Source organism: Leptodactylus fuscus, chromosome 3, assembly GCF_031893055.1.
Source record: "Leptodactylus fuscus isolate aLepFus1 chromosome 3, aLepFus1.hap2, whole genome shotgun sequence".
NCBI lineage: Eukaryota > Metazoa > Chordata > Amphibia > Anura > Leptodactylidae > Leptodactylus > Leptodactylus fuscus.
Window position 1 is genome coordinate 127603895 of NC_134267.1, and position 22971 is coordinate 127626865.

A 22971-nucleotide genomic window follows, 5' to 3' on the forward strand; every position below is an offset into this window, starting at 1 on the left:
ATAAAATATAACTTTTACTTCATGTCAATTAAAAATCTACAACATGGATATTTTTATGTTTTTTAGTATATTGACAGTGGCGTAACTACCGCTGTGGCAGCAGAGGCAGCTGCCACAGGGCCCGACATGTTAGGGGGCCCGGGCCCCCGACGTGTCAATTTGAAATTTTTTTTTTTAACTTCTGCAAGAATGGGACTAACTTGAAACTTTTTTTTTTTTTTTTTTTTGGGGGGGGGGGGGGGGGGCAGGACATCTCCTGAGGCCAGGGCATCTCCGCTGTTAACTCTTACAGCGGAGATGCCGAAGCTCGCTGTTACATACCCGGCATCCGGATGAGTTTAAAAAAAAAGTAAAATAAATAAAGGTACTTTTCAGTTATCGGGCCACTAAGGGACATAATACTGAGTGCAGGGGACACTAAGGGACATAATACTGAGTGCAGGGGCCACTAAGGCACATAATACTGTGTGCAGGGGCCACTAAGGGACATAATACTGAGTGCAGCGGCCACAAATGGACATAATACTGAGTTCAGGGGCCACAAATGGACATACAGTCCTATGAAAAAGTTTGGGCACCCCTATTAATCTTAATCATTTTTAGTTCTAAATATTTTGGTATTTGCAGCAGCCATTTCAGTTTGATATATCTAATAACTGATGGACACAGTAATATTTCAGGATTGAAATGAGGTTTATTGTACTAACAGAAAATGTGCAATATGCATTAAACCAAAATTTGACCAGTGCAAAAGTATGGGCACCTCAACAGAAAAGTGACATTAATATTTAGTAGATCCTCCTTTTGCAAAGATAACAGCCTCTAGTCGCTTCCTGTAGCTTTTAATCAGTTCCTGGATCCTGGATGAAGGTATTTTGGACTATTGCTCTTTACAAAACAATTCAAGTTCAGTTAAGTTTGATGGTCGCCAAGCATGGACAACCCGCTCTCAAATGATCTGAAAACAAAGATTGTTCAACATAGTTGTTCAGGGGAAGGATACAAAAAGTTGTCTCAGAGATTTAACCTGTCAGTTTCCACTGTGAGGAACATAGTAAGGAAATGGAAGACCACAGGGACAGTTCTTGTTAAGCCCAGAAGTGGCAGGCCAAGAAAAATATCAGAAAGGCAGAGAAGAAGAATGGTGAGAACAGTCAAGGACAATCCACAGACCACCTCCAAAGAGCTGCAGCATCATCTTGCTGCAGATGGTGTCACTGTGCATCGGTCAACAATACAGCGCACTTTGCACAAGGAGAAGCTGTATGGGAGAGTGATGAGAAAGAAGCCGTTTCTGCAAGCATGCCACAAACAGAGTCGCCTGAGGTATGCAAAAGCACATTTGGATAAGCCAGCTTCATTTTGGAAGAAGGTCCTGTGGACTGATGAAACAAAGATTGAGTTGTTTGGTCATACAAAAATGTATTATGCATGGTGTCCAAAAAAAAGCATTCCAAGAAAAACCCTTGCTACCCACTGTAAAATTTGGTGGAGGTTCCATCATGCTTTGGGGCTGTGTGGCCAATGCCGGCACCGGGAATCTTGTTAAAGTTGAGGGTCGCATGGATTCCACTCAGTATCAGCAGATTCTTGAGAATAATGTTCAAGAATCAGTGACAAAGTTGAAGTTACGCCGGGGATGGATATTTCAGCAAGGCAATGATCCAAAACACCGCTCCAAAACGACTCAGGCATTCATGCAGAGGAACAATTACAATGTTCTGGAATGGCCATCTCAGTCCCCAGACCTGAATATCATTGAACATCTGTGGGATGATTTGAAGCGGGCTGTCCATGCTCGGCGACCATCAAACTTAACTGAACTTGGATTGTTTTGTAAAGAGGAATGATCCAAAATACCTTCATCCAGGATCTAGGAACTGATTTAAAGCTACAGGAAGCGACTAGAGGCTGTTATCTTTGCAAAAGGAAGATCTACTAAATATTAAGGTCACTTTTCTGTTGAGGTGCCCATACTTTTGCACCAGTCAAATTTTGGTTTAATGCATATTGCACATTTTCTGTTAGTACAATAAACCTCATTTCAATCCTGAAATATTACTGTGTCCATCAGTTATTAGATATATCAAACTGAAATGGCTGTTGCAAACACCAAAATATTTAGAACTAAAAATGATTAAGATTAATAGGGGTGCCCAAACTTTTTCATAGGACTGTAATACTGTGTGCAGGAGCCACTAATGGACATAATACTGTGTGCAGGGGCCACTAAGGGACAGCGCGCAGGAATGCGGAGGAGGGGGTCGGTCGAGGTCTTCGGTGTTGGTTGGGGTGGGACCATGTCAACAGTTCGCCACGGGGCCCCACCATTCCTAGTTACACCACTGTATATTGAGATGTTAAAGAGGACTTTTCACCTCCTGGGGCACATGCGGTTTAATACACAGCTAGAAAGCCGATAGTGTGCTGAATTCAGCACACTATCGGCTTTCATGTTCTGTGCCCCCGGTGAAGAGCTATCAGTGCTGGTACCGTAGCTCTTCACCGTCAGAAGGACGTTTCTTACTGTCAGTCAGGAACGCCCTTCCTCACAGTAACGCCTATTGAGCTGTACTGTGAGATCGGGGAGGAACGTCTCCTCCCCTCCTGATAGTGCTCATCCATAGACGACTACTGGGGGGGGTGTTCCTCACCATTCTGCGTCATCGCTGGACAGTATATATAAATGACGTTGTTGTTACATCAGTGTACCAGCATTTCATTCCACAAGGAGCGCGCAACCGGTTCCTCCATTTTGAGGGTATATCCCTCAGAATAAGTTGCATTTATATCGTTCGACCCAAAAGTCGTAAGCCGAAGACGCTGCCCTACAAATTCGGTGACTAATACCTGATTACATATCATAAAGGCGTAAGAAATCTACACGTGAAATCTACAAGGTCTCATATGCCTAATTAGGGCTGCCACGCTTGGATCGTTATATTTCTTTTGGTTCACATCTGTGATGATGCAACAGCCAGGACCTCTGCAGATCAGCCCTTCCAGGACAGCGTGGCTACAGGTAATAGTAACATTTCTAGGAGTCATGCTGATCACTTTCCATACAGTGTGTAGCAGTAGGTTTAGGTAGTGTGTTGTTGCACATCGTATGGCGGGTGAGCAGCATGGCTCCCGACATGTTATTATTACCTTTAGCCGCTCTGTCTCGGTATCGCTGGTCTTCAGGGGTCCTGATGGTGGGCCACTAGAAACAATTCCACTGGTGGGCCCTAGACATCCCAGTCCGACACTGTGTGTGTGTGTGTGTGTGTGTGTGTGTGTGTGTGTGTGTGTGTCTCTCAGTAACCTATGGGCAGAGATGGAAGGGGAACATGAAACTAGGGGCAGATGGAAGGGGGAAGAACATGAAACTGAGGGCAGATGGAGGGGGGAACATGAAACTGAGGGCAGATGGAGGGGGGAACATGAAACTGAGGGCAGATGGAGGGGGGAACATGAAACTGAAGGCAGATGGAGGGGGGGACATGAAATGGGGCAGATGAAGGAGGATATGAAACTGGGGGGGAAATGGAGGGGGGGACTTAAACTGGGGGGAGATTAAACTGGGGACAACTGGAGGGGGCATTAAAGGGATTCTACCACTAAAACACTTTTTTTTCTAGTTACCACGTCGGAATAGCCTTTAAAAAGGCTATTCGTCTCTTACCTTTGGATGGGCTCTCCGCCGCGCCGTTCGTTCAAAATACCGGTTTGTACCGGTATGCTAATTAGTTCTCTCGCAGCGATGGGGGCGTCCCCATCGCAGGAGCAGCGATGGGGGCGTCCCCATTGCAGCTTGAAAACCGACCGCAGCGCCGCCTCTCTGGTCTTCAGTGTCCTCCCCTTGCCTCTTCAGCATCTGTCGGACGCCTGCGCAGTATGCTCTCTGTTCGGCGAAGCTTGCCGAACGTACTGCGCATGCGCGAAAGTGCGGTGCCCGCACTATGGCTGGGACCGCAATTTCGCACATGCGCAGTACGTTCGGCAATCTTCGCCGAACAGAGCGTACTGCGCAGGCGTCCGACAGTACGCTGAAGAAGCAAGGGGAGGACACCGAAGACCAGAGAGGCGGCGCTACGGTCGGTTTTCGAGCTGCAATGGGGACGCCCCCATCGCTGCTCCTGCGATGGGGACGCCCCCATCGCTGCGAGAGAACTAATTAGCATACCGGTACAAACCGGTATTTTGAACGAACGGCGCGGCGGAGAGCACTTCCACAGGTAAGAGACGAATAGCCTTTCTAAAGGCTATTCCGACGTGGTAACTAGAAAAAAAAGTGTTTTAGTGGTAGAATCCCTTTAAACAGTGGAGGTAGTTGGAGGGGGACCTGTCTGCCTCTAGTTGCCCCCTGTTTAATGGCACCCTCCAGCTACCCCTACGGTTTAATGTCCCCCTCTAGTTGCCCCCAGTTTAATGTCCTGCTCTAGCTGCCATTAATTTATTGCCCCCTCCAACTACCCTCACTGTTAATGTCCCCCTCCAGCTGATCCAGTTTCATGTCCCCTCTAGTTTCCACCAGTTTAAACTGGGGCACCAGGAGAGGGATTTAATACTAAGGGGCAGTTGGAGGGGAACATTATAATGTGGGCCATATAATGTATGGGTGACTGTAGGAGGATTATACTGTGTGGGGGTATATGAAAAATGAATGAGAATGGGCGGGGTCAACATAAAAGTGGGCGGAGCTCAATTTGCCGCGGCGCGCTACGCCGTTCTTCAAAAGTTGGGCGGTATGCCATAGGACAAGGGCTGACGGACATGCGCAGTCGCCCATTTTCCTGTGGCCAAATAGGAAAGAAGAGGTGACCAACAAGAAGAAGGCGGCGCTGGATAGTTTTCTTGCAGCACAGGGGATGCCCCCAGTGTTGTTCGAGTGCATATGGATATTAGCATATGGATGAAAACAGGGATATCTAAGGAACGGAGGCGCGGAGAAGACACTCCATTGTAGTATCAACCTAGCTATTTCCCATCCATAGTAAGGACCTGATTCTAATGCAGTATAGTATTTCACCAAATCACTGTGAGCTGGCTACATACTACTTTTGGCCAGGCCGAACCACGAGGGGGCAAAAAGTTCTTTCCAATAAAGAGAAATACAATTGGCTATTTTCTATCACTGATAAGGCGTCTGAGCAGGTAACAAATCCACTAAATTCTGCTCTTCAACAAAATGGCCGCACATCTCACAAACAAGTTTGACAAGTACAGCTAAACCTCTAGTGTCCACACATAACGCATGCGCAGTAGATGCAACGTCTTCCGCATTAGGACTAATCCGCCCGTGACGTTTCCTGTAGTCAGTGGCAGGGCGGGTTTGTTGTGTCCGGCAGCTGGGTATAGCTCTCCTTGGTGCTGGTGACGGTTTGGGGGCAGAAGAGAGACCATCCAATGGCTATGAACTACAAGGAGGAAGATGGGAACCATCACTCCGGTGTGGGGCCCGGGCCGGCGGTGAAGAGTAAGAAGCCCGATAATACTGCCTTCAAGCAGCAGCGGCTTCCGGCTTGGCAGCCGATCCTCACTGCCGGGACCGTGCTGCCCGCATTCTTCGTTATCGGGATCATCTTCATTCCTATAGGGATCGGCATCTTCGTCACCTCTAATAATATCCGAGAGTATGAGGTGAGTGGTGGGTCATGGCTGTGCTCAGGTGAGGGGTGGGGGAGGTAGCTCCTAATAATAGAGCTGTGTGTTGCCCCCATCCCCACCAAGTGTCTTCCCCTGTCACAACCTGTACCATACCTCCCTCCCAGAGCTGTGTGTGTTGCCCCATCCCCACCAAGTATCTTCCTCTGTCCCAACCTGTTCCATACCTCCTTCCTCTCCCAGTAACAGGCAAGGCTCTGAGTGACATTGCAGTCAGGGGGCTCTTGTGAAAGTTGGGCCACTGCTTTTTCTAATTGTTGTGACCAGGAAATTGCTAAGATTTTACCTGATGTCATTCACATGCTGCAGAAAATGTCAGTGCATGGATTGATGTAACACGTGAATTTAGCTGCAGAGTCGCCATGGAGTCTGCAAGAGATTTATTAAAGGACTTTACATTAGATGACCCCACTTTCTGTGCAGGGACAAGTCACAGCTGTGCTAGTTTGTCCTCTATACATTACCGCATGTGACATCTGAGGGCAGTCGGTTGTCTCAGCAGTGGCCAGAAAGGACCCAGTGACATCACTGACATCATCGAGTACTTTCCCTGCAGATAATACATCTGTTTAACCCACAATGTTGTCAAACTACTAGTGGGTTCTTGGCCACATGTTGTTAGCTGCACCCCGACCACTGTATGTGCCCTAACCCTGGCACAACCCAATTATTGGGAATAAGTGGTTCTATTTACTCAAAATCTACTGTATGCAACCTTTTGGAAAGGCGAAACATTGTGCCCATCTGTGGAGGCCAGAGGCCGCACATTGCTAGTAATGCTTTGTTTTGCCACTGTTTGTGTAAGTGTAGTTGTAGCCGAGTGCCGTATTCTTTACCTGCAAGTATTCCTTACAGAGACACTATATCCTGAAGACTAAGACTAACAAAAATATGCATGATATAGTTCATCTCTATTCCTTAGGATTACCGTAAATATCAATGGCACAGTCTGTGCAGTGCCGTTACCTCACAGGAGGTTTGACCTTATAACTCATTCAATCTGAACTAGGTTGGTTGTGGAGCAGAGATCTTACAGGGAATCTCAGTCCTGCACTCATTTGTGGCAGGTCCATGCCCACTTCACTGCTCTTCACCCACAAATCAGGCTAAAGTGCCAAAGCCTCCAGGGACTCCCATCTCTAGGCCTGAATTGCTGCCCCTGGTCTGGCATTTCAAGGAGTGAATCCCGTCCTTCTGAATGGCGTACATCCTGACCAAGAGACTTAATATAGGATTGAAATGTGTCTTCCATTTTAACAATTTATTCCCTGTCCACAAGGGATCAAGAAAATGGAATAGTTTTGTCCCCCATTCTGAGTGGAGTGGTGGTCAGGCTGGCAATTCACTTTAATGGGAGTGCCAGGGATAGCTGTGGTAGTTAGAGGATAATTTAAGATGGGACTACTCCTTCTTTTATATACAAGTCCTCTTACAGCACAGTTGGAACTATTCTTTTCTTCCAATTGCTTTTTTCCATTTTCCCAGAATGCCATTTTAAATTGAGCAGGGTGTCTTATAATACTATGTCTTTTCGAGTTTTAGGCACTGAGCAGAAGCCAGCTAAGTGAAGAACTCCCCAATGGAGGTCTCCTGGTGTGCCAATTACTGCCAAAGCAAAGCATTCTTCACTCGTTTCTCTGACAGTATAAGTTTAAAGGGGTTTTCCGGCTTATAAATTGTTGTACAATCCTTTGGGTTGGTGAACAGTTGAAGATCAGTGGCGGTCCAACATCCAGGACACTTATAGAACACTGTTTTAAGTGATTCTGCTTGATGTCCAATTTATTGCAGCTCAGTCCTATTCAAGTGAATGGGGCTGAGCTGCAATACCAAGCACACTCGCTATACAGAGTACGCCTGTACGGGACTGTGTTTGGTCTTCAGTGAAGATGTGCTGCAGTCTCTTGAGACTTCTGACTGGCAGGGGTCAGATATGTCAGAACAGCGACGATCTTTGGTGACTTGCTCAAAGGATTGGTCCTCAGTTCCCTTTTATAGCTATACATAGCACACACTCCTTCCACCATCACGTTGTTCTATGGTCACCTGATACACGACCAAACGGGAATATCCAGCTATATCGTATAAGTAACCAGAGTGGCATTCAGCTAGTATAGTAATTATTGTGTTGTAGAGCTCATGTTCTGTCACATGGCTGTGCATGTGTTCTTTGTGGAGGATGTGTGCTTCTGGATTATCTATCTATCTATCTATCTATCTATCTATCTACACCAATTAGGTAAAAGGATCTGGTGTGGTGGATTTTAGCATGCTTGCCCTATGTTTCCATTGCAGATAAATAAACTAATACCATAAACCTAATTACAGAACCTTGTAGAAGCGATTCTGCGTTTTCCTAATATGCCTTTGTTATTCAACACCCATTTTTTTGAAATTTAATTCAGATTTTTTTTTCTCCTTGGAGATTATGGTTATGCCACAAGAAATAGAGGTTAAATTAGTGGGGGTCTGACTGGAGAGACCCCTCACTGATCCTGAGAATAGAGAGTGTCTTACCCATTGTGAGAATAGACACACTCCTCACTTTGATGGTAATACTGGAGAAGTGCTGTACTTAAGATATTTCCAGTGCTTCCATTGGCAGCAAAAAGCGGAGGGGGGGGGGGGACTGCCACAATATCTCTCCACTACATGGCAGTCATAGTATTTTTGCATTATGTAGCTGGCACTGGACCATTTGTTTTGTGTGCGTGTTCTTGGGTATTTATTTCTTCTTCAAAGAATAGATATGACCTTGTGTAGAGCCAGGAAATCATTGTTTGGGTAGCTAAAAGGAAGGTTAAAATCAAGTAAGCGAGAAAACTAAAAAAAAAAAAAAAAAAATCAGATAAATAGAAATAAACACCCCCCCCCCCCCATGCTGACCCTAGCCACAAATGGCATCTAGCAGACATCTTCCCTCTATCTATCTTTCCTGATGACAAATAATTAATAATCCATTTTATTTATATAGCTCCAACGCATTCTACAGCACTTGACAAATTGTAGGGTTCAAGTACAGACAAAAAGATACATAACAGAGTAATAAGTCAATTTACGTAATTGGACTGAAGGTGCTTTTTGCTAGAGCTTACAATCTATGAAGTATAGGAGGTGACACAGTATCAGGGATGACACAAGGTAGCATTGCTTATATAGTTGTCCTGCTGGTTTTTTGTGATAGAGGTTATTTTTTAGAGATGAGCGAGTACTATTCGAAATGGTAGTTTCGAATAGCACGCCCCTCATAGGAATGAATGGGAGTGGCCGGCGCACAGGGGGTTAAGTGGCAGGACGCCGGTCCCGGCTGCGTCCGTTCATTCCTATGGGAGCGTGTTATTCGAAACTACCGTTTCCAATAGTACTTGCTCGTCTCTAGTTATTTTCATTACACGTAAATAAAGCTGTATGAGCCGCCGCTAGCCAATGTCCTTTAATGTGCAAATGGTGCCTGGACATATAAAGTTATAGTCCAATACTGCATCATATCCTGTGGGATAATGCGGGAGCATGAAAAGTGGAGGGTTAGTTTTAGGGATTCTAACTGCAGAATGGTTTAGATTAGGAATTTTTATAGGCCTGTCTGAAAATATGTTTCTTTAGGATGCTCTTGAAGCTGTAGAAATTGGGAGTTAATCTAATGGTTCAGTGTAGAGCATTCCAGAGAAGTGGTGCAAATCGAGGGAGGTTCTGATAAAAAGAGGATGTTAGTCTTCCAAAATGCCATGTCATCTATATTCCATGGCTCGGTATGAGCTAAAACCTAATCTGCTTTAAAAAGCGGATATCCGCGGAAACTTGTGAACCCTATAGACCAGAGGTTCTCAAACTTATTTTGTCTACCGCCCACTTCGAGAATTAATTATTTTCTAGCGCCCACCCCCCCCAAATTTTTTTACTTTACTACATCTTAAGAATCACAATCACAGTCATTATGTTAATATTGGAGCTTACCGCCATCTATGGTACAGTTTGACAACTTTTGGACAGGAAATAGTTACTGTCTAGTCCCCTAGATGGCGTTACACGAGGAAACGCGCGTTAAGCGTAAAGGAGCGGTAAAGTTTGTGTTAAAAGCAAAAAAACTATTTTAAAGGGGTAGCCTCATGAAGCTTGATCTGCCTTCTAAGCTGCCTAAAAATCTTCTTTCTTCCTGTTTGCTCGCTTCAATTAGCCCCACCCCCAAATTAGCGTGTAGCTCCGCCCACCACATAGCGTGATCCTATGGGATGGCTGAAGGGCCTGTGATGTCATCAAAAGGTCCTGTAGACTTGGATTTACCTTGTACAGAGTTTCCTAAAGGACCTGGCTCCTCTGCCCACTAGCAGCCTGCTCTATATAATAAAGCTTTATCTTAGTGAACAGAGAGACCAGGTCCTTTAGCCCAGTAGGATTTAGACTGCTTTATATAAGAAAGCAGCACTTATTCCACACCCCCCTCTATCTCACAGCAGGGAGCTAGGTGATGTGTATGTGATGTGTGGTGCAGACACAGGCTGGCTCCGTACACTCAGCCCCCACACAGCAGGGAGCTATGTCATGTGGCCCCCTCAGCAATGAGCAGGGGGCCAGGTGCTAGTGTCCAGAATGAAGTGAATAAAGTAAGATAGTGGTCAAACAAAGCAGTTTTGCTGAAGCAGTGTATTTAGGAAAATATAGATAATAAAGTATAGTATAATATAAATATAAAGTAAAATAAAGTATAGATAGGATCATTGTTATGATACCACCCCTTTAAATTAGCCATCGCCCCCCTAAACCGCTTCAACGCCCCCCCAATCTTCTCTGTGCCCTTTACTGCCCCCCTATAGGCCTCCAGCGCCCACAAGGGGGCGTTATCGCCCACTTTGAGAAAGACTGCTATAGACTATAATGAGGTCCATTTTTTAAATTACGGTATGTATTTTATTAGGTACTTCTAGAACAAAGTTAGGCTGAGTGCACATGGGGTTTTTTAGTCCGGAAACTAGTCTGGAAGAGGGAGTGTCTTCAGGTGGATTCGCTAGGCGACGTGGCCTGAAGAATGAGCATTTGTTCTTTTTTCCGGGAGGCGGAACAAACGAAAACAAAATACCCCGTGTGCACTCAGCCTTAATGTCAGAGCTGTTCTCGTCTGCATGGTCATAGGAAGTATTGGTTTGATGGATGCATTTTCTTTCTTTTTCTTTTTTTTAGATTGACTACACTGGAATAGATTCCAATAGCCCTTGTTACAAGTGCTTGAATGTCTCTTGGAATAGCACTCCATGTCATTGCATCATAAACTTCACCTTGGATAATGCATTTGAGGTAAATTTATTACTGTCCTTTCAATGTCATATTTCTAAATATTTTCCACAATATGGGGCCTTAGCCTTAAACAGATTTTCCCAGTAACAACACTTATCCTTTAGGGTCCATTCACATGGAGTTTTCTGACACAAAATTTGCCTCAGAATCTGTGTAGAAAAAAATTTCGCGCCAGAAAACTTTGTGTGAAGGGACCCTATTCCACAAGATAATGTATAAGCGTCTACTGGAGATGTAAACTATTCAGACAGGGAACTCAGGAGTTCCGCTCTGTTTTAGAAAGGGAGTGTTCTTATTCACACTACACAGTAAAGCATACATATACAATGAAATAATCTGCTACGTGTCTTCAGTTTGTTAACCTGTGTGTATTTCCTTTTAGAGCAATGTGTTCATGTATTATGGGCTGTCTAACTTCTATCAGAACCATCGGCGTTATGTAAAGTCTAGAGATGACAGCCAGCTGAATGGAGACAAGAACTCTCTTACAGTAAGTCATGGCTAGGTTTACCAATACAACGGGGACATGTTATTCTGGGAGCATGTTGGATGCAGATTGTATTTTACTTCAGTATATTAGTCCTGCCCCCATAGCTTACCACCCGGTAAGATCTTATGTTGTTGTGTGGGTTTTTTATTTTATTTTATATTCATGCTTTTGAATTTGCTTTATCTCACAGGATCTTGCTTTGTACCTTTTGTCTGTTGCTGGTGTAAACTTAAATCAATACTATCTGTGGAAAAGCTAGTAAACTGTAAATTGCTATTATTTCCAGAAGAGCCCAGTGAAGGACTAAAGCACGGGTCAATGTGGGCATAATTGGCCCCTACATAATCATCCTGTTTTTGTGTCAGCGCTGAGTATACCTGGGTATATAAAGTAAAACCTGTATTATTCATATTTCATTAACGTTTCTGAAAAGAAGAAATTTCTGTATTTAAATAGCCTATATAAAACAGATGGTCAGACATCGAAATAATGTTAGATGTTCATTTTTTTTCACGGCCCTGGCAACTTGGCTTTTTTACCCATCCTTCGTATATTTGGTAACCAGGTGTTTTTCACCCATTGCATGGTATATTAGATTCCATCTCCTTTGATGTTGAACACAGAAACACAAGTTTTTTCCCCACAAAGCATCAGTCTGCTCAGTTCCTCCTGCTCTATAACACATTGTCTAGAGATTAGGGTGCATTTTCATGTGACAGTATCACTTTAAGGTTAAATGATATGTAGAATATACGATTGTTGTGGCTTGAAGGAATTGTTCAGTTTGTTTTTATCGATAACATATCCTCAGCATAAGTTGTCAGTTAGGGCTCGTTCACATCTGCGCCCGATCTCCGTTATGCAGGTGTTCGTTTTCTGCCCGAACCTGGGCAGGAGATGGAAACCTGTAGTCAGTTTTCAAACCCATTCATTCATTTTTTTTTTTTTAAAACCAGACAAAAAGTCGGACATGCACTGACCTCTTATTGATGAGCTATGCTTTGGATAGGTCACCAGTAAAAAATAAATAAATAAATAATAATAATCTGGACAACACCTTTTAATAGTAGGTTGGGGACATTTTAAGTGCAGCTAGGCAGGTCTAGATTTCGAGGAACTGGTTTGTACTGGTTTTGCTTCTGATGTACAAAACCATCTTGGGTAATGTGAATAATTGCACAGTCTCATCACAGCGACATGTATAGATGTTGGTTACATTTTGAGAATCGTTGAATTATTTAGGTGATTTTGAGATCAATACGCTTCTTCCTCTTTGCATGTACTTGCATACACACTGACCTTGCTGCTGTACACTTCCGTGCTGAGGTTATATGAGTTTCCACTCTACTTCATCAATGCAGAGTCTCTCAGATTTCATCTTTTGTATTTGAACAATAGCTCCCCCATCTGCTAGGGGAGGATGTTATCATATGACCTGCCACATACATGATGATATTTACTTGTGTGGGTTGACTGTTCAAGTATCATATAAATTAATTTCTTTTACTACCCTCAGAATCCCAGCAAAGAGTGTGACCCCTATCGTGTGAATCAGAATAAACCCATTGCTCCCTGTGGCGCCATTGCCAACAGCATGTTCAATGGTAAGCTCATATTTAACTTTCTTGATATTCAGTAAAACATAACAAAGTATGAATTTACATTAAAGGGGATTCAGGACTTGGATATTGAAGACCTATCCTATCGAATGGGAAGGTCTAATACCTGGCATCTGCATCAGCATTTACACAGTCTTATGCACTGTTTAGTGGCCACAGTTCCCACTCGCTTGAGCTGTAGTAACTCAGTTATAACTATGATTTATTAAAAAAAATTTTGAGAGAAGTCCTCAGTAGTTGATACCTTTATTGATGGCTAACTTAAAAAAAAAAAAAAAAAAAAAAAGACATATTGCGAGCTTTCGGGACACTAGAACTATCCCTTCATCAGGCTGGTATAACACAATATCTGAAGGCAGGCATATTTATACAGGAATAGAGTGTTACGCTGGGTTCACACCTGCGTTCAATGTGTCCGTACTATGGTTTCCGTCTTCTGCATGGCAGAAGATGGAAACCATAGATCGGGTCCGGCCGTGCGCGGTGGTGAGCGTTTTAGGCTCTCCGCCGCGAAACCGGATTTTTTTATCCGGACACAGAGTAGTGCATGTCCGACTCTGTGTCCGGATTATAAAACCCGGTTTCGCGGCGGAGAGCGCAAAACGCTCACTGCCGCGCACGGCCGGACAGCTTTCTCACCTATTCAAATGAATGGGTGAGAAAGTCTCCTGCAGGCTTCCGTCTCCTGCATCTGTTTTATGCAGGAAACGGAAACCTGCAATAAGGAAAGAAGAACGCAGATGTGAACGAGCCTTAAGATAGAAAGCAGTACATGTAAATAAACAGTTCAAAAAAACATACATATCAGTTCACAGGGAGATTCTCTGAGTTTATGGTTTGAACTGTCTATTTCCATGTACTGCTTTCCATCTATTTTGCATCTAACACTCTATTCCTGTATAAATATGCCTGCCTTCAGATATTGTGTTGTACCAGCCTGATGAAGGGATAGTTCTAGTATCCCGAAAGCTCGCAATTTGTCGTCTTTTTTTTTTTTTTTTTTCCTTTAGTTAGCCATTAATAAAGGTGTCAACTACTGAGGACTTCTCTCAAAATTTTCTTTTTCATATCCACTGGCTAACATGGTACAAAGACATTTTTCCTTACACAATATGATTTATTAGTATTCTTCCTGTATCTAGCACAGTAGTGGGCTACATGGTACACTTACGTACGCCTCACTTTAGAGTTTTAGGACTAGCCAGGTCTTGGGACTGAATTCCTTTCATCCATGTAACTAGGTGTCTAATGCTTTGTGGATTTTCACTTATCTACGTGTATATCTGTTTAAGTAGTAATAGCTGCTAAAGATATCCTCAGCGTTTGGAGATGTGTATTTCACTGCCTGGAATCCACTCCATTCTAACTGCTTGTGTGGTTTTGGTTTAAGATACTCTCCGCTTATATCAGATCAAAGAAGGAACTGAAGTACCAATATCCTTGACCAAAAAAGGCATTGCATGGTGGACTGATAAGAATGTGAAGTTTAGAAATCCAACTGGAAATACCACTGATCTGAAGGAAATATTCAAAGGTAACCTAACCCAAGAAAACTTTTTTTTTTTTTTTTTTTTAATAAAGTACTTTGGTAAAAAATGTTATTTTTTGATCAGACAGGCCTTGTGATAACAGATATAGATGTTTAGTTATCTTTTTTTGAATGCTCCTTTGTTCCTTTTTCATGTACCTGTATTTTAATGTACCTTCTGTATCGTCGTGGGGTCACCGTTAGCCTACATGACCCATCCATCTCTTGATGGCCACAAAGTTGCCTTGTCGCATGACTTTCTACATGGTTGCAATGATTTATAGAGCTAGTACATTACATGACTGTTTCCTTAAATGGAAAAAGCAGATGAAAACTATTTGTGTACCTGTTAGGCTCTGTTCACAGTAATGTCAGAGGCTCCATGCAACTCTCTATTTTTATAGTGAAAACATGAACCTGGCAGACTCCATTATACGTCATTGATGACTTCACTGTTTACTAAAAGAGCAGAAGTTGCTAAATCAACATGGGGCAACACGGTGGCTCAGTGGTTAGCACTGCAGCCTTGCAGTGCTGGGGTCCTGGGTTTGAATCCCGACAGGAACAACGTCTGCAAGGAGTTTATGTTCTCCCCGTGTTTGAGTGGATTTCCTCCCTTTCTTTAAAGACATACTGATAGGAGAACAATGTACATTGTGATCCCTATATGGGGCTTACAATCTACATTAAAAAATAAATAAATAAATAAAAAGTTGCTAAAACATTCCGCATGCTGTCCCTTGGAGCACCCCTTGATGCCGGTACCTATCTGACTTTTCTCTTTCTGTTTTGTAGATACAACAAAGCCAATTAATTGGCAGAAAGCTGTCTATGAACTGGATCCACAGGACCCTGACAACAATGGTTTCATCAATGAAGATTTTATTGTGTGGATGCGCACTGCGGCACTTCCTACTTTCAGAAAACTTTATGGATTGATAGAAAAGAGCGACTCCTCTTTTGCTGCCTTGGCACCTGGCAATTACTCTCTGCATGTAGAATACAGTATCCTTTTACAATCTCAGGGGAAACATCATGCTTCACTTAAATGATCTTAAAAGATGGGATCACTTTTAATCTGCTATAATCCAAGTTTATTGCTTACCCATATTTTCAGTTCGAGGACCCCTGGTGCACATAGGGAAAGCTTATAAACACTGGACTTGGCACACTCTTCCCTGGCTGTCCTCCGGCTCAGTCCACTTAGTAACATATCCTGTACATTTACCTAGCTATGCATAGGGCACAGTGTATGGTACAGATATGATACCGCAGACATTAGCAGCTGGTTTCAGGTGCAACAGCGAGGACTGGAGAACTTCATTACTGACTGTTGAGTCAATAGTGATCTCTGCATCTAAGTGGTTAGACAGAGGGATAAGGGCTCCCTGCATCGCCTCTTCAGTTTTCCCATGATGCAATTGCAAGCAGCTGAATGGTTGATGTTGCAAAGAGAGGCCAGAAGAAGGCCGCAAGTCCTGCTGTATTTGATAAAAAGATCACATGGTGAAGCGCAGCTTGACCATATAGTCTAAACAAAAAAATATATATATATATATATATTAGTTTCAGCATAGTTTTTTTAGGCAGTTTTGATAACATCTAGTTCAGCTTTCTGGCTAAAGAAGAAGGGAAGGGGAAACAACTTCTTGGAAAAAAAAAAACAAAAAAAAACAGTACATACTTTTCCAGCCTAAATTTGGTATTGATATTTTTGTAATGGTCCACAGATCAAAAAGACATGTCATTTATACTGCATGTTGCAGACATTTTATATGAAATTCTACCGCCCCAAAAAACGAAACGGCTGCGTTTTTTAAAATTTTTTTTACCCTATCCACTTTCCCTCAAAAAATGTGTGGTCTTCAGTTTAATACATGCACCCCAAAATTGTACCTTTACATAACATTTGTCTAACAAAATGTAAGCCCTCACAGCTCCACGTGGTGTAAACGCCGCAGTTTTGGAAATTGCAGCATGTCATTTATGCCTATGGAAATGCCATTAGTTTCCTAATAGGTACAATGGAAGCAGAAAGTCCACAGAGACCACCGTTGTGGACTTTATGTGAAAAGTGCTGCAGGAAAAACACTGATGCATCTCAATCGCAGTTTTTTTTTGCAATCCTTTTTGGCTATGGCCTGCTATGGTGGGGCCTTAGCCTGACTCAAATTAGCCTGGTCTTTGAGGGGTTAACACAAGACCTTTGCAGGATAGCAGAATACTGAAATGCATCATGGTGGGCCTTCATTTCAATACCTCATACAATAGTACTGATCAGTACTATACTCTGGTTACTCATTTTGCTTGTTTTTCTTAGCAATCTGCAATTGGATCAAATAGTGTGATATCTGTCTATCTCTACATGAAGCCATGTGCCTTCTGTTTTCATTTTTCGTCTAGTGGTTTTCCTATACATTTCTCAGATTACCCTGTCCTCAGCTTTGATGGAAGAAAAAGAATGATCCTCAGCACGATCTCCTGGATGGGGGGAAAGAATCCGTTCTTAGGAATTGCATACATTACTGTCGGCTCCATCTGTTTCTTCTTGGGTGTTGTTCTGCTTATTATCCACCATAAATATGGAAACCGCAACAACAGTGCCGATATTCCAAACTAATTGTTTGCATCATGTTTTGCATGTGCACTTACGAAAGTCTGCACGGCTTGTGTGCTAGCTTCCTCCTTTAGTATTCTTAATACTATTTATTTTATGAAGTGGGATTATTTTAGTCTTTGGTGAAATATTCAAGGAAACATTGTTGGGATGTGTTCACATAGTGGAATTTGAGGTGGCCTTTCTGCATGAAAATCCTATTCGGAAAGCAAAATTCAGGCAGTTTCCACAATCATTCAGCAGCGGAAACTGCAGCAATAGCAAGCAGTCCTAAAAACAATGGGAAGCAGATTCAGGCCATTGTCTCAAATTACTCTTCAAATTCTGTTGTGTGAACATGCTCTTACCCTTCAAACCCTTCTTATGAAAGTGAAAGCTAAGTCCTGTGCCCAGTCTTCATGCTTATTCCGGCCTGCACAGTTGTAGGTTACGTTTTCAGCGAGGAAAAAAATATATATATTTAAGTATTGATTATTTCTTCCCATTTTAGTGTGCCTGTCTTTCCAGTGAAAGGCTACAGAGATTAAATAAAATTGGTGAACAGGTTAAAACTATCAGATTTGTTTCCCCACCTTTTTATTTTGATATATTGAAGTGGTAAGGCTCTGTTAACATTAGCATTACGACTTGTGTTCATTAAACAGCAACTTATGAATGCGTAAGGATCCCATTGACTTGTACTGGGATCCGTCAGGGTGCTGTATTTTTTTTATTTTTATAGAAAGAATAGGGCTGAAGACTGTGCTTCTCGCTGCCAAAATTACCAGAACCCCAGGCAGAAAGTGTAAAATGCTCATTTGTATTGTGTAATACTAAAGACTATATTAGACTGGTCGATATTCAGGGCTATTCTCAGCAACAAGTGCTCGTAGAAACGTTTGTTGGCCATGCTAGCCCTGTCTAACAGAGCTGCTGATCAGTTGACACTCGCTGGATGGCTGGTTGCAGAGTTTTGCAGAATAAAAGATATAGATTCCCTGTGACATCAGGACAGCGCCGCTCATAATTCATGTAGCTAGATGGAGGAGAAAAAGATTGCAGTAGGGATTGTCGCTCCCACCATCCGGTCTGCATTGGCCTGTGTAATAAGGCTGATGTAAACGAGTGCCGATAAACGTTATCTTGTTGGTCAGTGCTCTGACTGCCCAATGAAGCCTTTAGTGTGGCCATAAATGACACATTTGCGTTTAGGAGAAGATGAACATCAAGTGATAATTATGCAATGTTCATGCAAACAATAATGTATTATCGCTGTACAAATAGGCCTCCATTAAATAAACTGCAGGTTACAGGTAGCTATTTCAAGTGCTTAAAGCGGATGTCCAACAAAGTAAAAAATTTTAGCAACAGAGCAAAATAAAGTAAATAAAAAATATATATTTGCCCAGCTTAGAGAGATCCCACTATTCCCATTTTAAGACTTGCTGGATACCCGCTGGTCTCTCTTTCCTGGTTTTGCTGTGATACAGCATGAAATCTGTGTCACTTTACTGCTATGTCAAGATTGTACCAGCAGGAATCCAGCAAGTGTTGGAATTGGTGAAGCGAGTACAGATCCTCAAAATAATTCAACTCATTCATCCTTTTTGCTCTAAAATAATATTCCACCTTTGACAAAAGTTTCATTCTAGAACTTTACATGTTAAAAAAAAAAAATCCTATTTACCAATCCTCCAGCTGAAGTTGTAATTTATTTTGCACATTGTTTTTATGATGGTTGTATGTAGAACTGTATATAAAATACTGTTTCCCCAATGTTGGTATACTACAGATGTAATATGATGTCTTTTCTAGTAATGCGCTGTTCTCTGTACATTAGAGGCACTATATACAGTCTTTAGAATGGATCTTTGTGGATCAATGCTGTAGCCTGGACGTTTAGGGGTTAGTGTTTAAGTTTCCACATTGCAGAAAGATAAAGGATGATAGTCACCACTTGTGCTGCAAATCAGATGTATAGATTTTCCATGGAAAAAGTACTTAAGTAAAATATATATATATATATATATATATATATATATATATATATATATATATATGCACTTAAGAGCACTCTCTTAAACCGAGGCTCCTTGTAGCAAAACACAGCTAAAAAAAAAAACACAGCAAAAACGCAGTGTTCTTGCTGTGTTTTTTTTCTGTGCTTTTTCTCCCCCTATTAAATAAATAGGGAAACTGTTTATGACTTCACAGCTAAAATTAACATGATGCAATTTTTAAAATGCAGCTTCCTCCTCCCACCAGGTGTCTCACTTGGATGGGTGGTGCCACCCTTTCACTTCTATGAGACTGTCGCAGATCACCTTGGATGTTCCTTGTGTGCTGCACAAGTCTGCATTGCATGTTACTCTGTTACATTCTCAGTGGCATCTGTCCAGAGATTGTTGAGAGTTCCCAAACAGATCAGAATTCAGCTCAAGATTGAAGCCTCATGTAGTATAAATGCAGCATTTCTTGGTCATTGCAGAAACAGCAGGAAAAAAGCTATTGTTTTACAATCCTAGCAAAGGAGATAAGATTATTTAATTTCCTCTCGCACAATTCAGGAAAAAAATGCTGCAGAAAATGCAGCATGGTTAATTTTACCTATGAAAACGCTACCTTTTCTTCATAGACTCAATTGGAGGAAAATTATAGAGGCGAATCTCAGCAGGAAAGCAGTGAGGCGCTTGTTGTTTTACAGCACTTTTTAGCTGTGTTTCATGACATGTAACCTTTAGCCTAAATGAGTATTCTTCGGCGCAGAGAGAGGCTTTGTTCAATCCATTTTTGTTGTCCAGTTTTAACTGCTGTGAAGATCGAGAATGTTGTAGCTCTACATCCCTCCTAGAGCCTGTACACTATAGGAGCTTTGTACTTCCACACGGCCATATTCCCCATACAGTTGTATTTGTGATTTGGGTATGTATAGGCAGTCACCAGTCATGGTCGCTTCTGGAAATGCTTCACCATCCAAAACATAGGAAAAAATGTACCAAATGATTTCAGATGTGTGTAAAGAGGAATGATTGTGTTCGCTTAAACTATGATGTGCTTGTTCAGGTTTCTGTTACATGTACATGGTAAAGGGTCTATTATAGTTAGATACATGATGTGAATATTCATGCTGAAACTTTGCTAAAATTAATTTAACATTCCTTTTATCTTTTAGTTTGATTTTTTTCCCACTTTTTTCTTTTTCTGTATCTTTATATAGTATCATTTTATTTGTTTGTGTTGTTACATATTTCATGTGTACAGTGTAATTTAAGATATCAATATTTGGTCTTGTATAGTTCTTCTCTATCCAGTCCTTTAAGGATTGCCAACAGCCCTTCAGAAATTCAAGTAGAAAGAACACTTACCCTTGTTCACATCAGCATTTGGATTCTGTCTGGGGGAGTCTGCATGGAGCCCCCCCCCCCCCCCCCATGAGAACGGAATAATAATAATAATACATTTTAAATACCAAACACAAGTGCAAAGCACTGTGCTGTAAAAGTCCATAGACTATAATGGGGTTTGTGTGCTTACTGGCAGATCAGTAAGCGCTTCCAATTGTGCTTGTATTTGGTTCGGGGAGGGGGGGGGATGTCTCCATGTGGACTCTTCCCGGACGGAATACGAAAGCAGATGTGAACCAACCCGTACTTTGATTTAGAGAAACCAATAAACAGGACCTTATGGCATTTCTTAAGGATTGGACTGAGAAGCCTGACATAATACAGGTGAAATCTCCTCCATAGGCTTTATAATTTTTTTAAGCTAATATTTGATTTTCCTAGGAATACATGTATGAGAGGTATCCAGGCATATCCACAATTTTCTATACACCATATTGCATTTGGTAGTTATCATCGGATTTTTTTTTTGTAAATGTCTGTCTGTCCATTGTAGCATGGCTTAATGTGCATGTTCATCTCAATGGGTACAGGAAGACAAGCTGCTGTCTGAATCCATTCACACATTGAAAACTGCATAAAGAAATGCACCATGTGAATAAACCTGACACGTATGGCAGCAAAGAATGGGGCATGTTAAATATCTTACATGCCCAGTACACCAGTCTGTCCTTGTCTGTATTATACAGACTGTGGTTATTAATGTATTTTGGCAGCTTTAGCTTAAGAATACCATTAGGCTGTCATATGACTTTGTTTCCTTTACAACAAAGAGATCTAAACCTCAAGGCTGACAAATAGAAAATCTAGCTGTATAATAGTGGAACTGGTAGGCCTCGATAGAAGAACTGTGAGCCAAAAAAGTAAATCCCAACCTTGGATAAAATATTGTGAGGTGGAGATATAGAGGATGATCTAAACTTTTCCTAGCCATGTCCTGGGCTTCATGGGCTTTAGTGCCCTGTTAGTAAATCCCCCGCAGATCTTCTCTCATTGCAGGCGGTGTCATCGATGGGCTGCCTGACTGCACTGACTCTTTTGTTTCCTTCAGTCTATAAATGTCTGTGTCCACTTTGTGTTGTCTTTAATGGAAAACTTTATGGACAGAAATAAAACTGCATATTTTTAGCTTGTGTTCTCTTTATATTCTTGTAACTGGTGTGCAGTGGCTAAGCAGGTTGGCCATGTTCTGTAGATTATTCTTACTTGCAATTGCAAGTGAGTCTCATTGTTACTAAAGCTCATTATGTGCGGTAAGTCATATTTACCATTTAGGATGTCTCTCCACCTTGTAGTGTTTGAAGCCACTTTGTCTATTGTTACAGAAACCTTGTTGGGAATATTTAGGAAGAAGATGGCATTACAGGAAATTACATTTACAAAATCCAAACTTTCATTCAAGATGTAAAAGGATCATTTGGAATTGTTTATGCTCGAGGATGTATGCAGTTGGACCTGCTGAAAATGGGTGTACAGCTAGGGCCCCACGTTGTGCCAAAATTTATTTTTGTACTTGCAGTAAAATCCTTTTCTATTTGTATTAGTTGGAGGACACAGCACTCTGGCTATAGACATGGCCACTAGGAAGCTAACCGTAAGAATAACAAAAGATGTCGGCGCCTACTCTGGGCTCTCCACAGACACTGTGCTAGCCAGTTTGTGAGCCTCACACATGGAAGTGGGGGTCACTGGCATTCAGGCCACCAATGGCTGCAGTGGGGGCTGGGTGATTGGTGAAGTGCTCTTTGACTTAGTGCTGTTCCTGCAGGGGTGTGTGACTAATGTGGTAGTACACGCGAAAGACAGCCCCTGCATCGGAAATGGGAAGAGAAAATAAAAACCGTGGAAAGAGTATAGCCAAGAGGCAGAGCCGACATCTTTTGTCACTCATAGTGTTGGCCTGCTAGTGGCCAGGTCTATACCCATGGTGCTGTGTCCCCTAATGAAATATATAAGAAAAGCTGTGTTGGGTTTTTTTTGAGTCGGGTGGATTAAACAGAAGGGAAATCTGTTTCTTTTATATTTCTCAATGCTTTCCAAGCCACTATTGGCTTTGCTCCAAAAAACACGTCAAAATCTGCAACATAAAAAACCCCAGGTTTTCTGCAACGTGGAGCCATAGCCTTAGGCCCCTTGCAGACGTGACCAGTGTGCTATCTGTATATGTCATGGATAGCCCACTGATCCATTCATTTCTATGGGCTCAGAAACATGACTGTGAATTACATGGTCACGTGTATGGGCTGCAAAATAAAGAACAGGTCCTGTGTCTGTATGATTTTGCTGCTCTAGTTTCCGCGGTTCCTATTTAATTAATCCGCATGTGCCACCTGTGACTTTAATTCACGGCCGGCCGGAAGCACATGGTAGCAAAAGGCCTTAAAGAGGACCTTTCACCT

At 42.2% G+C, this 22971-nt stretch overlaps 1 protein-coding gene across 1 annotated transcript; it reads left to right on the top strand.

Annotated features, from left to right (window-relative positions):
* The first annotated feature begins 5250 nt into the window (after positions 1 to 5250).
* TMEM30A (transmembrane protein 30A) lies at positions 5251 to 21699 on the top strand. Its single transcript, XM_075268360.1, has 7 exons — positions 5251 to 5625; positions 10825 to 10938; positions 11321 to 11428; positions 12945 to 13032; positions 14438 to 14581; positions 15371 to 15580; positions 17002 to 21699. Exons 1-7 carry the CDS (start codon positions 5392 to 5394, stop codon positions 17193 to 17195), a joined length of 1092 nt encoding a protein of 363 aa, XP_075124461.1. The 5' UTR covers positions 5251 to 5391; the 3' UTR covers positions 17196 to 21699.
* Positions 21700 to 22971: the final 1272 nt, after the last annotated feature.

Excerpts from the sequence above, each read along its gene's own strand:
- TMEM30A (XM_075268360.1), top strand. The coding sequence starts at position 5,392 with ATGGCTATGAACTACAAGGAGGAAGATGGGAACCATCACTCCGGTGTG. Across the intron at positions 10,939-11,320 it reads CCTTGGATAATGCATTTGAG|AGCAATGTGTTCATGTATTA; the intron begins GTAAATTTATTA and ends ATTTCCTTTTAG. Across the intron at positions 14,582-15,370 it reads TCTGAAGGAAATATTCAAAG|ATACAACAAAGCCAATTAAT; the intron begins GTAACCTAACCC and ends TCTGTTTTGTAG.